Raw genomic sequence first — 17,443 nt, forward strand, 5'->3', positions numbered from 1 at the left:
TCCCCGGGGGTAGGATGGGGCCACAATAGGGGATCAAAGTTTTGCTTGCAAATATATAGGGAAAATCTTTTTAAAATTTTCTTAAGAACCATTAGGCGTGAAAAATTAAAATTTGCCAGAAAGGTTTCTGACATTGTGCAGATTCAAGTTTGTTAACATCATAGTCCCCAGGGTAGGGTGTGGCCACAATAAGAGATCAAAGTTTTACATGCGTGTATGTAGGGAAAATATTCCCAAAAACGACTGGGCAAGAAAAGTAGAAATTTACATGAAAGCTTCCTGAAATAAAGTAGATCCAAGTTTGTGCAAATCATCGTCCCGGGGGTATGGTGGGACCACAATAGGGGAGCAAAGTGTTTTATTCTGATATATGGGGAAAATCTTTTTAAAATATCTCTTGAACTATTTAAGCTTGAGATTTCATATTTTGTATGTACGTTCTTTACGGAGAGACCTTTCAGTAACTGCAGTGAAGTTTGATCTTGTGACTTTGATCTGGAAGTTTGACCTACTTTTAATAAAAATCTTACATATTCAATTAAACAATAAAATGCGTTGTACGTGGGTTATGTAATTTTTTTCTGCAATGATTGCTACCTTCATCACTCGATAAAAGAACAAAGAAAGACATTTCACTGTTTATTAGGTCAACTGAGTGACTCAGGTGACCTATTGCTATTGGTCTGCGTCCATCGTAGTCCGTTAACAACTTCTTCCCAGAAACTACTGAGCCAATCTTGACCAAATTTGGTATGTAACATCTGTAGGTGAATGAGACCGGAAATTGTAAATTTCATGACCTCACTGAAATACCATATCGTTGACCATTTCATTACTGAAAACGGAGCAGCCAATGCACCCGTTGACCTTGGGAACACTTCATATTTGGTAATGATATGCGGACAGGTGTTATTTTAAAAAAAACCCGGATTGAACTGGTTTGCAACAATCATGTATTCAATATCTATGATGAAAGCAAAGTCAATTTCAATAGAAATATAAGAGAAAAGATTCATTGAATGTAAATGTTATGTCCTGAACTGTTTAAAGACCCCCCCCAAAAAAAAACACCGTACGGTCACTCCACGGATGACTGAATGTGGGCGGAGCTTATCCATGGTCAATGTTATTTACCTGGAATTTACCTGGCCAAGAGATCGGTTGTTGTGTATATTTTTATGATATACACAGGAAATTTCTCAGGTTATTACAAATTATGCTTAGTGTCTTGATTTGTGCAAAAAAAAAATAATTAAAATTTCTACCTACATGCATACCGCATTTCTATTTCCTTCAAACTTGGTCATATTTATGTATTGCAAATGACAGGTTTAGCCCATTTCTAAACCTTTGCTTTTTAAAACTTCTAATTAAATTGTTATATATCGTATATAAATAATTTCCGAAAAATAATATTACCCGGCGTTTCCAGGCACTTCCTGGTGTCCTGGGAGTTCGCGGTGTCGTGGGTGTAGTAGGTAAAATATCCATGTTTCGAGAGAATGAATAAATCCAAGTAGATCTGTGTACATGTACAACCAAATGAAGAATGGTCAAGATACCCTTCAATATGGGCCGTCTGTAGGGTTTCTGTAGCTGTAGTGTTTGCGTAATGGTGGTATCCCAAACAGAAGCTGACACGAAGCCCCCCCCCCCCTCCTCTCTCTCTCTCTCTCTTTAGGGTTTCTGTGGACGTAGTGTTTGTGTAACAATGGCATCCCAAACAGAAGCTGACACGAAGTCTACACCACCTCCTCTCTCTCTCTTTAGGGTTTCTGTGGACGTAGTGTTTGTGTAACGATGGTATCCCAAACAGAAGCTGACACATAGCTAGTCTACCCCCCCCCCCCTTTTTTTTCTCTCTCTCCCTTACTCTCAATCATTGACTAAATGAGTAATTATTGTCATACGTATGCAACACTATTGCCATGCCGTGATAAATTATAAATAGCTCAATAACTCTCTCTCTCTCTCTCTCTCTCTCTCTCTCTCTCTCTCTCTCTCTCTCTCTCTCTCTCTCTCTCTCTCTAAATATAAAACCGTGATAAATTATAAATAGAAATATCTCAATAACTTATGTATGCTTTTTTACTGTTGTTTGATTTCTGATTGTGTAATTTATAATCCATGTGGTATCTCAAACAGAAGCATTTTTTAAACTACTGTAACAGTTTTACGCATGGGCAATATAATCATTATACATGTGGATGTGCTGCGCCAATAAAGAATTGTTCATGTTTTTATAAATATAAAGCCACAATAAATCATTAATAGAAAATATTCCAATAACTTATGTTTGTTTGGGGGTTTTTTTCCATTATTATTATTGTTTGATTTCTGATTGTTTAATCTATAATACATGTATAAAGATGGAGAGAGAAAATACGATGATAAATTGCATTGTATAGGAGACGTTAGAAATTAAAATATTCTAGGTGCGAGTCAATGCTATCAAAACTCAGGTATACTGGGGCTTTCCTCGAGATCTGAAGACTGCTGGTCATCATTAGCATTGATTGTTATCAAAACATCTTTCTCAGGTAGCTGTAGACCACAGTCTCTGCAAACGTCAATCAACCTAAGCTCTATTGTTAAAAGTTTGATTGACCAGCGGCTTATCATTGATCATGACACAGGTAAAATTTGGGGGCGTTAACTTAAAGTTGGGTCTTTAAGGTAGATCTTCATATTTTGTATGTACATTTCTTATAGGAAGACCTTTCATTTCATATCATGACCTTGTGGCCTTGAACTTTCACCCACTTTTAAGAGAACATAGCCTATTAGATATATCCAGTATTAATTTAGGTGGGGCTTACATTATTTGTACGTAGATTTTGTTACACTTTGGTGTGTGACCTTGACCTGGAAGTTTGCCCTACTTTAATGAAAATCTTTTATATTCAATATCTTCTGAACTATTTGAGATAGAGCTTTCATACTTCCATACTTTGTATATAAATTTCTTATGGTAAGATAGATCATGACCTTGCGACCTTGGTCTTATCTAGAACAGCACGATCATGTTAGTCATATTGGTGTTGATACATCTCTGTGTAATGCGAATTCATTTTCAGTTATGTTGTGATAAATCGGGGGCTAGGTTGCGGTCACCATATGGGGTCAAACTTCTCATGGGAATAAAGATTGATAAAAAAAAATCATTTACAACAGCCGAACATCGGCAGGACCAAGATGTCTCAGGTGAGCGATGTGACCCATGGGCCTCTTGTTGTTTCAAAGATTAATAGATTTTTTACTCAAGGAAACATGTCCATAAATGCTGAATTCTTTCGTCCATATCTTATGGTAACTTTAATCTCTTGGTTCTAACAAATTCCGAATTTTTAGCTCTTCTGAGCCGAAGGCTCAAAGAGCTAATGCTATGGCCATTTGTGCGGTGTGCGGTGTGCGTAAACTTTTTAGAAAAAGGGCTATAACTCAAGAACCCCTTGGCCAATTTTTTTCAAATTTGTTACAGGGTATCATTGGCCCAAGGGCTTTCATACATACTAAATAGAGGGATGTGACCCTTTAACAAGGGGAGATAATCAGGAAAATACAAACAAAAGTAGTGGTTGCTAAAAAATCTTCTTCTCAAGAACCACTGGGCAGATTATTACCAAACTTACACATAAGGATGAGGATATGTTGTAGATTAAAAATTGTTCAAGGCATTACCCTGGGGCAAAGGGCGTGGTCTCAAGGTCACTTCAAAGTTGACCTAAATTTATATTTCCTTAAATCTTTGATATTTTAGTCATTATAAGGACTAGGATCATCAAATTTTGACAGTTGATGCATCTTAGGACCTTGTGTCAAGTTGTCTCAAAAGTAGGTCACGGTGACCTACTTTTTGAATTTTGCAGGTATTTATTTTAAAATTAATTTTGATGCATATCTTGGACACTTTGAAGCCTATGACCATCAAAACTTGTCAGTTGGTGGATCATGGGACCTTAAAATGCGTCAACTGAAAAATAGGTCACCGTGACCTACTTTCTGTATTTTATGGCTTATCATTTATAGATATATTTTAAGTTGTTATTTCAAATACCCAGAGGTTTAGAATCATCAAATCTTGTAAGTTGATGCATCTTGAGGCCTTGAAACATATTTATAAAAAAAAAAGTAGGTCACAATGACCTACTTTTTGAATTTTGCAGATATTCAAATTTCACATTTTCAATTTTAGATGCATATTTTGGGCACTGTAAAACCTAGGATCATCAAACTTTGTCAGTTGATGCGTCTTCAGTCTTCGGTTTGTGTCGACCAAAAAGTAGGTCACCGTGACCTACTTTTGGTATTTGACAGCTAAATTACTATATTTCAGACACTATTTGACCTACAATCATCAAACTTTGTCAGTTGATGCATCTTGAGTCTTCAGAGTGTATCGACCAAAAAGTAGGTCACTGTGACCTACTTTTGGCATTTGACAGTTATATTTATATATTTCAGTCACTAATTGACCTACAATCATCAAACTTTGACAGTTGATGCATCTTGAGTCTACGGAGTGTGTCGACCAAAAAGTAGGTCACCTTGACCTACTTTTGGAATTTGACGGCTATATTTATATATTTCAGATACTATTTGACCTACAGTCATCAAACTTTGTCAGTTGATGGGTCTTGCATGTTCGAAGGGTTTCGACCAAAAAGTACGTCACCTTGACCTACTTTTGGAATTGGACGGCTATATTTATATATAGATACTATTTGACCTACAGTCATCAAACTTTGTCAGTTGATGCGTCTTGCATGTTCAAAGGGTGTCGACCAAAAAGTACGTCACCTTGACCTACTTTTGAAATTGGACGGCTATATTTATATAATTCAGATACTATTTGACCTACAGTCATCAAACTTTGTCAGTTGTTGGGTCTTGCATGTTTGAAGGGTGTTGACGAAAAAGTAGGTCACCTTGACCTACTTTTGGAATTTGACGGATATATTTATATATTTCAGATACTATTTGACCTACAGTCATCAAACTTTGTCAGTTGATGGGTCTTGCATGTTCGGAGTTCGCTGACCAAAAAGTAGGTCACCATGACCTACGATTGGAATTTGACAGCTATATTTCAATATTCAAATACTAATTGGCTTAAAATCATCAAACTTTGTCAGTTGATATTTCTTGGTTTCTCAAAATGTGTAAACCAAAAAGTAGGTCACATTGACCTACTTTTTTTGAATTCTTAGGATTTAACTAAAGATTTAGAATACTAAGAGGCTAAGAATAGAAATGGTGGGGTTGTACAATTTATCAGAAGAGCGATTCTAGGCCCTTGGGCCTCTTGTTTTCACAGTTTATGGTGATGTTGAATACTTGTTTTTAAAATATTTCTGAAACTCTTTCTTCACATTTTATGATGATTTCGATCCCATAAAGGTCGTTTCCTCAAATAATCACCAAGTTCCGGGAGTTTTGATGCTAGAAGCTATAATCCATTTCTGACGTAATAAAACACATTGTGGTGTTTGAGTTCTTGCAGTGCATTCTGATAAAATTACTGACTTGCACCAAAATAATTTTAATGTTCTTAGACTCGAATTTACGTTATCAAATGCGAAGTCTGATGCAAGGATAACATTTACGCAATTTATGAAATGTAGAATTTTAAAATTCCATAAATTCAACCATAATTATAAAGATTAACTATTGAGCGATAACTCTTACTATTATTTTTGCGAACATGTTGACTCAAAACCCATCTTCTTAGAGACCTATGTACTTACATGAAATATCTTCATTAAAGCATACAGTTATTATTCACTGCAAGTTTATTGAAAATATCTAATTTTCTTAATGACATTGCTGTGCCTAAGAAATAAATTTCATTTTTGAAAATACATGAGGGCATGAACTTGGATACTTTACGCCAGCATACTTCATGGAGCGTTTTAGCGTGAGCGCTAGCGCATCAAGAAAAGTATACTGGCGTGAAGCGCTGCAGTTCATGCCGTCATGTATTTTCAAAAATAATGTTTATTTCTTATATTTATATTCTACTTTCATTTCTGTTGGAATTCCCAGCCGTTAAAATAGACGTGCTATATTTATTAAGATTCACACGTATGTTGTTCACATCTGCATCGCACTCAGGAAGAAATGGCTATCATTACCGCTCCCAGAGCTATCGATTGATTGTTTGTTTGTTTGTTTTACGTCCCGTCAAAAATCTTCACTCATATTGAGACATCACAAGCTGTAGGTGAAGTACCACAAATTTAGACCTATGCTTAGCGCTCAGGGCCGTAGCACTGAGTGATTTTTTTAACGTGCCAACGGCTGTCGCGACACGGGACCCCCGTTTTAAGGTCATATTCAAAAGACCTTTGATGCTCACATATAAATGCCGAGCGTAGGCAAAGGAGCAATTACTACCTATGTTGCCGTCTGAGGTTTCATGCGGCCATTGCACGAGCGGGGTCCTAACTCACGACCTCCCAGTTACGAAGTGAACCACTGAGCTACCGCGACCGGTGGCAGAGGTATCGAAGGCAAATTAAAATATTGGAAATGAAAATATTAATCTTTGCTGTGTTATAAATGTTTGTTGTGCAATGAATGCAACGTCAGCTATGTAATTCATATGTTCATCTAAGTTCCAAAATTGGGAATCTGTATCATAGGGAAAGGTGAAGATAACGAACAGTGATCAATCTCATAACTCTTGTAAAGGTGAGGATAACGAACAGTGATCAATCTCATAACTCCTATAAGCAATGCAGAGTAGAGAATTAGACAAATACGAACCCTTGGATATACCAGAGGTGGGATTAGGTGCCTAGAAGGAGTAACCATACCCTGTCGACATCCGGCGTGAGCCCTGTATCTTGATCTTCTCCGTAGTCAAAATCAGTGTACCAAGAACGGCCTAACAATCGGTATGAAATACGTCAGGCAACATTTGACCCAATGATAGGTTGCATTGACAAACTAGATCGTTATGATGACCATATAATTTGCGAAATGCTGATTTTAAACGAGATTGTTAAAACTCCTGCACCATCAACTTGTTTGTCAGTAGTCTGCTTTGATTTAAAAACTGATTATACGCAGAACATTAATTCATATCAGCGAAATGTGTTTATATGTTGTACAAGCATCAATCGTCGCTAGCCACGCTTACCGAGTCCGGGCGTAGCTACCCTACCTCAAACGCGTACGGCTATGTCATAGTGTGAGCGGAGATCATGGGCGTGATCAGCGACGATGATGCATAAGTTACTTTGTACAAATTGAAAATTGTTCGCATTCATTCTTCTGATTTTTACCATATCTGTATTTTAACTTAGTTTTCATTATGGCGATCTTCGTGTAAAAAAAATCTTTTAGACCACGTGATTCATTTAATTACACTAATGAAGAGTGTATGGCATGATGATAGCATGATGCACATTCATCACACACAAAGGACAGACAATACAATGGGAATTCCTTACACGTGATGAGCTATATACTGAATAAAAACAATGTTAATAGATTTTAAAAAGGCTTTCAATTACATTTCATGGAATTTGATTCACCTACATGTATGTGTTTACTCATCGTTGGAAACCCACGGTTGGTCGCTCTACGTTTACCTACCGTGGGTCACAAGGCCAGTATTTTCGCTGGAAGGTGTGTCTCGGCTTCTATATGCGATTGATCGCTTTACCATTCCTTATTGCGATATTCAACCAATGAAAATGCCCCTTATTTCCAGTCCTCGATAGCATAGAAAAACATGCTTTCGAAGCCAAGATTTTGACTACGTTTAAGTTGGACAAGTTACTAAACTTTCAGTGAGATGCTTTATCTGCATTTTTGAAGCGGAGGGTGTATTTGTGTCTATAAAGACAGGGGAGGAAAAAGCCTGTGTTACTAAGCGTTTACAATCGTACTGCGTACGAATATATGTACAGGTCTACATGTTCAGCACGAGTTCGTAGTTCCATCATAAGGGAGCAATGTAGGTTTTTTAAAAACAGACTTGGTATTTCATCGGTTTCTATAGGTATGTTAAACTTACTTGCGTATTAAGTACTGCCATAATTTGTTCCAGTTGTGTTGTCGGCACAATTTGAGCCAGTAATTGTGACCTTCTTTACACACCTCTCTCGTGTAAACACAATTGATGTCTCACCTACGCTAATTACAAAATGACATGTGAACGGGATTGTTAGATCATATCTTAATTAAGATTTGCATCTAATTTTTAAATTGCATCATGCATGACTGATTTTATTCACGTGCCATGAAGCAGTGATGATAATAAACATACCAGAGACGGATGCATGATTTCCGAAGGGGGGCACATGTGAAAGTGAAGTATTAGTTAAAATAATCAGCCATTTTGGGTGCCAAATCTGGAGTTTTCATCTATATATCTTTGATAGTGGCACAACAAAACACACACACTTTCATGGGCGCCGCCATTACAACTGACACTTTGAGTACCGGGAATATTTACGGCTATTCCCATTGGTCCTCGATAGGTCACATAAGATCACGCATTTTAATGAGTTATGCGAAAATATCGGCCTTGTGACCCACGTTAGGTAAACGTAGAGCGACCGACCGTGGGTTTCCGACGATGGTGTTTACTAGATTAACTATGAAAGAGAGTGAGAAATATCTTTAAATGGGCTGTGGATGATGTTACATTTGCCGTTAAAATCATGACGTCAAGTCTCGTGAAGTCATTTTATGCAAAGAATAAACAGATGTATATTCAATCAGTTCGATTTCGTATAACTTACCATAAAAAAATTAAATTTATTTTTTAATCGCCGTCATTCCAACCTCCTTTCTTTTTTGTTGATCCAAATGATGCACAGTTCAAGTGGAAGGCTTAGATGAACACCAGCAAATCTAAGTGCATGTAATACTATGTACAATGTATTTCTTTTGCAATGCATTACAAGAATATATAACACAAATGCTATGCTTTTGTTACAGGAACACGCTTTTGCAAGAAATAGCATTCAAACACTGTCTATTTCCACAGGTTGTGCGCATGCTGATCGTGATAGTGGTGCTGTTCGGAACCCTCTGGCTCCCTTACCGCATTGTCGTTGTCTATAATTCCTTCCAAGATAACCTCCTCCAGTTCAAAGATTCCTGGTTCTGGCTTTTCTGCAGAACAATGGTCTTCATCAACAGTGCCATTAACCCTATCGTCTACAACATGTTATCCGTCAAATTTCGCCGAGCATTCCGGGACATAGTTTGTAAAGGTCAGACGCCTAGTGAGTTCTGATTTTGTATTGTTGCTGTTGTTTTGCATCCTTTTCTTTAACAGTTGTAATTGTTTTGAAACAGTTTATGTGTGATAGTTGCATGGAATGCTGCTGATCATATGAAATTCAATTATAATTTGGTTGGCCATTCTATACGTAACCAATCTATTCAATATTAATTTTTCAGCAGAGAAACTTGCAAAACGTGAAGCGTCCACGTCTTTGGATGTCAAATCAAGGTACATAGATATTAAGCAGTTGTTTGGGTCCGGTGATTTAGACAGGTCTGAGAGAGACATGGGTTTTTTGGGTTCGATGATTTAGACAGGTCTGTGATAGAGAGAGATCGAGCTTTTGGGTCCGGTGATTCAGACAGGTATGAGGTAGAAAGAGATCGGGTGTTTGGGTCCGATGATTTAGACAGGTCTGTGATAGAGAGAGATCGAGCTTTTGGGTCCGGTGATTTAGACAGGTATGGGATAGAGAGAGAACGGGTATTTGGGTCCGATGATTTAGAGAGGTATTGGGATAGAGGGAGATTGGGTGTTTTGGGTCTGATGATTTAGAGAGGTCTGAGAGAGAGAGAGAGAGAGAGAGAGAGAGAGAGAGAGAGAGAGAGAGAGAGAGAGAGAGAGAGAGAGCTTTTGGGTCCGATGATTTAGACAGGTCTGGTATAGAGAGAGAACGGGTGTTTGTGTCTGATGATTTAGACAGGTATCGGGATAGAGAGAGAACGGGTGTTTGGGTCCGATGATTTAGAGAGGTATCGGGATAGAGGGAGATCGGGTGTTTTGGGTCTGATGATTTAGACAGGTCTGGGATAGAGAGAGATCGAGCTTTTGGGTCCGATGATTTAGACAGGTATGGGATAGAGAAAGAGATTGGGTGTTTTGGATCCGATGATTTAGACATGTTCCCAGTCCCGATTTTACGTTAACTCGTCTTGGGAGAAGCTATGTCACAATAGGGGACCAATTAAGAGAAAAGCGTTGTGATTTAAACCCGGGATAGGGAACATATTGAAAATGGATTAAAAGCAAGTAAGTGTTGATTTCCTTGTGACAGTTGTGTGCATTACTGTTAAATGTTTAAAAACAACTTGTCTACTGCGTAAATCCAAGCACATCTGAGTTGAAAGGTCGGTCGATGCATAAACCGTCACCGACTCCGGCATTTACACGTTTTCCAGAATCAAACATGAATGCTTGCGAAGAGAAGTCGATGAAGGTTGTGCCTCTCGACTTCTCTCAAAAGAATATGTGATCTAGAAGGGGAATACGGGGACTGCAACCCCCCCCCCCTCCTCTTGGTTGAAGCTTTTAAACAAAAATAGTCAATGCTGATCAATATATAGAGCTCACGGCGGGTTAGACCGGGCGACAGGGAATGCTTTCTCCTCCTAGGCACCTGATCCAACCTCTGGTGTGTCCAGGAGTCCGTGTTTGCCCTACTCTCTATTTTGTATTGCTTATAGGAGTTATCTTCACCTTTCATATGTTACACGGACCTCTCGGTTGATACACGGATCATTACGGAGGATTTTCTTCCGGGACAATCGGGGGTGGGGTGGAATTAACATGTTTAACAAATTAAACATGTTTAATTTTTCCCCGGGATTGGATTGAACAAGTCGAATGGCCCCGGACGAAGCCGGATGCATAAACGGTTCGGACACAGGGATAACAGATTGTCATGGACTGATGATACAGGGTCTCGTCTGTGAATGTGTGAAAAGGGCTTTAATTTATGGGCAGCTAGTTCTCAAGACATTTTAAAGTTTTTTTCCGTAGAAATAACATCACTGTTTTGTAGGACATCGAGTTACTACTATATTATTATCTTGTGATGAAATCAGCTCTAATTTTAGACAAAACAGTTGTCATATTATTTTAGCCCAGTAACCCCCCCCCCTCCGGCTCCCACAATTATACCCCATAATAAAGCGCAAATACTTGTTACTTTTCTGTATAAAAGTATGAAGGGAGATGTGATATAGCCAATGCATCCTAGATAATGTTACATAATCACGTAACTAAACACAAAGGGACATAACTCTAAAACTAAATCTTGACTAGAACTAAAAAACAAAAAGAAGAGAAAATTGTAGACAATTTCTTTACAGAAATAAAATAGTAAGTTTACATCATCATTATTACAAGTGCCAGTGGAAAAAAAATGGGTAAATATAAAATCTTACAGATGACCATTTGACGTACGACCATTTCATTAAAAATAATGGGGGGGGGGGGTGTCAAAATCTTCAATCTAACAAAACAACTGTTGTTGTGAACTTAAACTACGTATAAATATAATCTAGTAATTGTGTAAACGTATTAATGTATATGATAAAACCCATTTAGTACGAGCCCGTAACATAGAAGTGTTACATGGATGTTTGTTTTGTTTGGGGTTTTTTGATCATTGTTTTTGTTACGTTTTGAAATTTTCTTTTTGTATTTCCATTTGCGTTGGATGTATATATTACGCTTTTGCTTCTCTCATTTAGTTTAGTAGATGTTTAAATGGCTGAGGAATTGAATGCCTTATATTGCTTTAGCATGGATTTTCTTTAAGTCATACATGACGTTTCTGCCATTTTTAAAAATACCACAATACTTTTCTTTATGAACAGTTCTTGTTTGATTTCCGAAATATGTTTAAAGTTTATATTGTATTAATATTGCTATCCGGCGTGCTTAGCTCAGTGATTAGATCGCCTACTAAACTAGTTATGCGGGGGTGCCATATTCGATCTCCGATTGATCCAAAGATTGTTCTTCCCTTCTTTGATACAATAACTATACATATATACAACCCTCTGTAATACCTAAGATCTACTTTACATTTTTACTTGCCACGACAAGGAGCTATTAGAATATGCTATAATGTGATTATTTTTATTTTCGTTCTATACAGGCAAGGAGAGAGGAATGTTTAATGACGGGCTGGATACTTCCCTCCGTCTGTCGCGCATGTCCACTAGATACTCGTTCACTGCAGACATGCTGATGAACGGCCGTATTATTCAACAGGAGAGACCATTTCCATGGATCAGAAGCTACACTAGGTGATCGAAAACGGGGGAAGGTGTGGGGGGCACAGTTTACGTTCCCTTTTTTGCGTTCCGTTGTGGACATTGAATGGGAAGACGACCGGTAAAACAAGGAATGACTGCACGGAAGGAATGTGATTGTGTTTATTCCAGGTCGATGACATGCTGAGATCAGAAAAACAAAACTCTTATGTCATTTGTATGATACGTGTATCAGATGAAAAGGATAACAGAATGTTGATGTTGTGTTGTCTATAAAAGAAGAACGTTTAACTTGCATAACTTATTTTAAAACTTCAGGGTGGTGCTCTCTCTCTCTCTCTCTCTCTCTCTCTCTCTCTCTCTCTCTCTCTCTCTCTCTCTTCCATTTTAGCCCACTTGAGCTGAAAGCTCAAGAGATTTTGTCTGATCGCCTATTGTCTGTCGTCTGTAAACTTTTTACATTTTTTTACTTCTTCTCTAAAACCACTGAGCCAATTATAACCAAACTTGGCCAAACGCATCCTTGGGTGAAGGGTTATCAAATTTATTCAAATGAAGGCCCATGCCTCCTTCAAAGGGGAGATAATCACAAAAATGCAAAAATAGGGTGGGGTCATTTAAAAATCTTCTCAAAACCACTGGACCAGAAGAGCTTAAATTTACATGAAAGCGTCCTTACATAGTGCAGATTCAAGTTTGTAAAAAAAAACATGGCCCCCAAGGGTTGGATGGGGCCACAATAGGGATCAAAGTTTTACATACAAATATATAGGAAAAATCTTTAAAAATCTTCTTCTCAAGAACCACTGAGCCAAAAAAACCAAAAAAACTGAGATTTACATGGAAGCTTCCAGACACAGTGCAGATTCCAGTTTGTTAAAACCATGGCCCCCCCGGGGGTAGGATGGGGCCACAATAGGGGATCAAAGTTTTACATAACTAATAAATAGGGGAAAACATCCTTAAAATTTTTCTCTTTAAGAACCATTGGGCCAAAGAAGTTTACATTTGCACGAAAGCTTCCTGACATAGTGCAGATTCACAGTTGTAAAAATCATGGTACCCAGGGGTAAGATCAATCTAATTAAAATTAGATGTTAGATCCGCTCACATACTCGCTACACTACATTAGTGTAGCGAGTATGTGAGCGGATCTAACATCTAATTTTAATTAGATTGGGGTAAGATGGGCCACAGTAGGGGATCAAAATTTTAAATACAAATATATTGGGAAATTCATGAAAAATCATTGGGCCAGAAAAGTTTACATTTACATGAAAACTTCCTGACATAGTGCAGATTCAATTTTGAAAAATCATGGCCCCTGGGAGTAAGTTAGGGCCACAATAGGGATCAAAGTTTTACATGCGAATATATAGGAAAAATCATTTAATATGAACCAAGGTGATTCAGGTGAGCGATGTGGCCCATGGGCCTCTTGTTCTATAAAATACAGAAATTGGAAAAAAGCATAAACCCTATGGAGATGTCAAATATGTCTCAAGGTATGACTTTCATTAACTTTTCTTTTAAACTTACTACGACATGCGAGTTTAGGCTTTCAATGTACGTCAGATCTACATCATTAAATTCTGTATGTAGCACCCCCATGTACTTTTTCTGTTTTAACCTTCTTTGAGACTTCATATCATCAAGAATAAACACTCTTCCTATAGAATGACAGTATTCTGCAATGTATATGCTTGGTAGACTATCAGACAATATTGACAAATAAGAAACACAAAGCACTAAAAATTAATAAGAGGTGCATGCAACATAGATATCAGTCTGATTAAAATTGGATCCTTTGATCCACTCACGTAGATTGCTATACCGTGTGTAGTGATCTACGTGAGCGGATCAAAGGATCTGATTTTAATCAGATTGCATATATATATTTGACTCCACTTTTTTGGCACGCTGTTTTTAGCTCTAAAACTTCATTGTTATTTCGGATTTGAAACATATCGGTTGAGCATCACTGAAGAGACATTATTTGTCGAAATGCGCATATATATATATATATAAAATAAAGACACAAAGGTCAGAACCTATTTTACAGAAATGTCTTACGACTTCAGACCAAAAGTACTTTTTTACACTGAAATTTATAAATAAGCTTTATTAGGTAGTGCAGATTCTAAATTGTTAAAATCATGGCCCCCGGGGATCAAAGTTTTACATACAAATATATAGGGAAAATCTTTAAAAATCTTCTTCTCAAGAACCACTGAGCCAGAAAAGCTGAGATTTATATGAAAGTTTCCTTATATAATGCAGATTCTAAATTGTTAAAATCATGGCCCCCGGGGATCGGATGGGGCCACAATAGGGGTCAAAGTTTTTTTTTTTTTTTTGTTTTTTTTTATATAGTGCAGATTCAAGTTTGTTAAAATGATGGACCCCGAGGATCGGATGGGGCCACAATAGGGGGTCAATTTTTTTTTATTATTCTTTTTTTTTGGTTTTTTGTTTGTTTGTTTTTTTGGTTTTTTTTTTATATAGTGCAGATTCAAGTTTGTTAAAATGATGGACCCCGGGGATTGGATGGGGCCTCAAGGGGGGCATCAAAGTTTTACATACAAATTTATAAGAAAAATCTTTTAAAATCTTCTTCTCAAGAACCACTGAGCCAGAAAAGCTGAGATTTATATGAAAGCTTCCTAATATAGTGCAGATTATAAATTGTTAAGATCATGGCCCCCGGGGGTCGGATGGGGCCACAATAGGGGGTCAAAGTTTTACATACAAATATATAGGAATTTTTTTTTAAAAATCTTCCCAGAACCACTAAGCCAGAAAAGCTGAGATTTATATGAAAGCTTTTTGATATAGTGCAGATTCAGGTTTGTTAAAATCATGGCCCCCTGGGGTAGAATGGGGCCACAATAGGGGATCAAAGTTTTACATACAAATATATAGGAAAAATCTTTAAAAATCTTCTTCTCAAGAACCATTGGGCCAAAGAAGTTCACATTTACATGAAAGCTTTCTGACATAGTGTAGATTCAAGTTTGCAAAAACCATGGCCTCCAGGGGTAGGTTTGGGGCCATAATAGGGACTACGGTTTTACATGCAAATAGATATGGAAAATCTTCTGATATGGACCAAGGTGACTCAGGTGAGCGATGTGGCCCATGGGCCTCTTGTTTACTAATAATTTTTCCTGATTATTTCCTCCTGAATGATTCGGGCACCACAATTGTTTACTGACCACCTTTCCTGCTCTTAAAACACAGAAGAGTTCCAAACAACTATAAATGAGAAAACCAAAACCAACCAAACTATTTTTTTACCATGGGAACTCTTCAGTGCTAAAGGTAGAAAAAATTGTTTATATCATCTGGCCTTAAGATGTTTTGTGCCGTGCTCGGGTGTATTAGTTGTCGATAGAAAGGATTTAGACTGAGTATTTTTCAATTTTTCGAAGGAAGGTACGAGAAAAAAGACGTGGATATTTTTTTTGTTGGAGCAAGAACTTTACCTTAAAAAACACACCCAGTCACCTTTTCAAACATCGCTTGCACAGAGACCCTGATAAACTGCGAGAAAATGGATATATCGAAGCTATAAGCACTGGTAGGCCTATAGCATACATTCTGTTTTGCTCTTCAAATTCAATACACACTCGGATCAACTGACCTTCACCTTGTAACAACATATATCGACGATACAATGTAACTTCTACCAACTGGTAGCTTTACAACAACAAAAAATAAAGATACAAAATAATTGAACTTTTAATTATACAAATAATAGAATATTGTATTTCCTAACTTTAAATTGAATTATAAAATTATTTCTTTATTGAACTCGTAGCATCTTGAGTGCGTCAGTAGACTATAACGCCGTGCTCCCACTTCGTACTTCCTAAAGACGTGCAGATCACAATTCAAAAATAGTAATACGATTGCTTTATCAAAATAAAATAATGTGATTACCACTTTAAATTTGAATATTTCTATTGATTTGTGTGTGTGTTGTCTTTTTCTTTCTTTCCGAAATGCACGCGTGACAATAGCTTGGCATAGGGCCTAGTTGTCAACAATTTAACGTATCATAATTTGTCTAATCCAAAAATAAATAATGATTGCACTGTTTATTTTAGAAAAACAACGCCAATTACAGATGTATAAAGGAATAACATCCCCAAACAGTTTGTAGACAGCGACCCATATAAACATTATTTACTCACAATTTTATGGCATGTCAAACGTTGCAATATTTGATCTTTTCCATTTGTATTGTATAATTTTCCATTTGTATTGTATATTTTCCATTTGTATTATATATTTTTTTCGTTTTGCATTGTATAATTTCCATTTGCATTGCAAAATCTTTCATTTGTATTGCATCCGAGGGATTGTTTATTTTGATTTGTTACGAAGGATTTCATTAGTTTAGGTCCCACTTATATTTAGCCGTTACGTACCACAAATAGACTTACTATGCTACATGTACGCGCACAGTGGCGTAGCAGTGGGTTTTTTTTAACGTGTCAACGCCTGTCGCAACACGGGATGTCTGCTTTTAAGGTCACATTATCCGAAAGATCTGTGATTCTCACTTTTAGATAGCAATACGTATGGGAAAGTATTAACTGGTTTGATGCAGCCATGACACGAGTAGAACTCGAACATGCGACCTCACGGTTACGAACCAAAGGATATATCACTGAACTACCGCGATCGGTTCCATATAAGGACTTGTTGAACATACATGTAGCTAGCAATGTGGAATCTTGCGCCGGGAGACCCCCCCCCCCCTTTCCTTCACAAATATGATATTTTATATATAGATGTCAAAAAAGCATACTTGTATGTGCGTTTTATTTTGTCAAAACGCACTTGTTCCAGGGGGCTTACAGGGGCGGATCCAGGAAATGCAGTTACGGGGGCGCCACTTTATGACCCAGTGGGCGAAGTCCCCGATAGCTGGATTTTATAGGGCTTGAAATATGTCATTTTTAATAAAGTAAAATTAGTAAAATGACGCAAATTTTAAGGGTTTCTGGAAAAATTAAGTTCTCTCAATAAAGTAATTCAAGAAATCAAAAGATTTTGTCATTTATTCTCCGGGAATGGAAGAAATTATTGCTTCTTTTATCTTTTAATACATTTTTCTAAAGAAGATACCAAGATTTACCTTAAATTTAAAAATTGGGGGGGGGGG

General features: G+C 37.3%; 1 protein-coding gene across 7 annotated transcripts in view; it reads left to right on the top strand.

Annotated features, from left to right (window-relative positions):
• The window catches only part of LOC125677770 (thyrotropin-releasing hormone receptor-like), a 53,551-nt gene extending 40,990 nt beyond the window's left edge, over positions 1-12,561 (top strand). Inside the window, exons 2-4 of one of the 7 annotated variants that reach the window (XM_048915942.2) lie at positions 9,005-9,233; positions 9,427-9,475; positions 12,153-12,561. In XM_048915942.2, the coding sequence (XP_048771899.2) occupies positions 9,005-9,233; positions 9,427-9,475; positions 12,153-12,174 (300 nt within the window). In that variant the 3' untranslated portion in view covers positions 12,175-12,561. Of the gene's footprint in view, positions 1-9,004; positions 9,246-9,423; positions 11,428-12,152 lie in introns of those variants that run through there. The other 6 variants (XM_048915940.2, XM_048915941.2, XM_048915939.2 and 3 more) reach the window with 6 other exon arrangements.
• The last annotated feature ends 4,882 nt before the right edge of the window (positions 12,562-17,443 follow it).

This window comes from Ostrea edulis, chromosome 1 (assembly GCF_947568905.1).
Source record: "Ostrea edulis chromosome 1, xbOstEdul1.1, whole genome shotgun sequence".
Taxonomy (NCBI): Eukaryota; Metazoa; Mollusca; class Bivalvia; order Ostreida; family Ostreidae; genus Ostrea; species Ostrea edulis.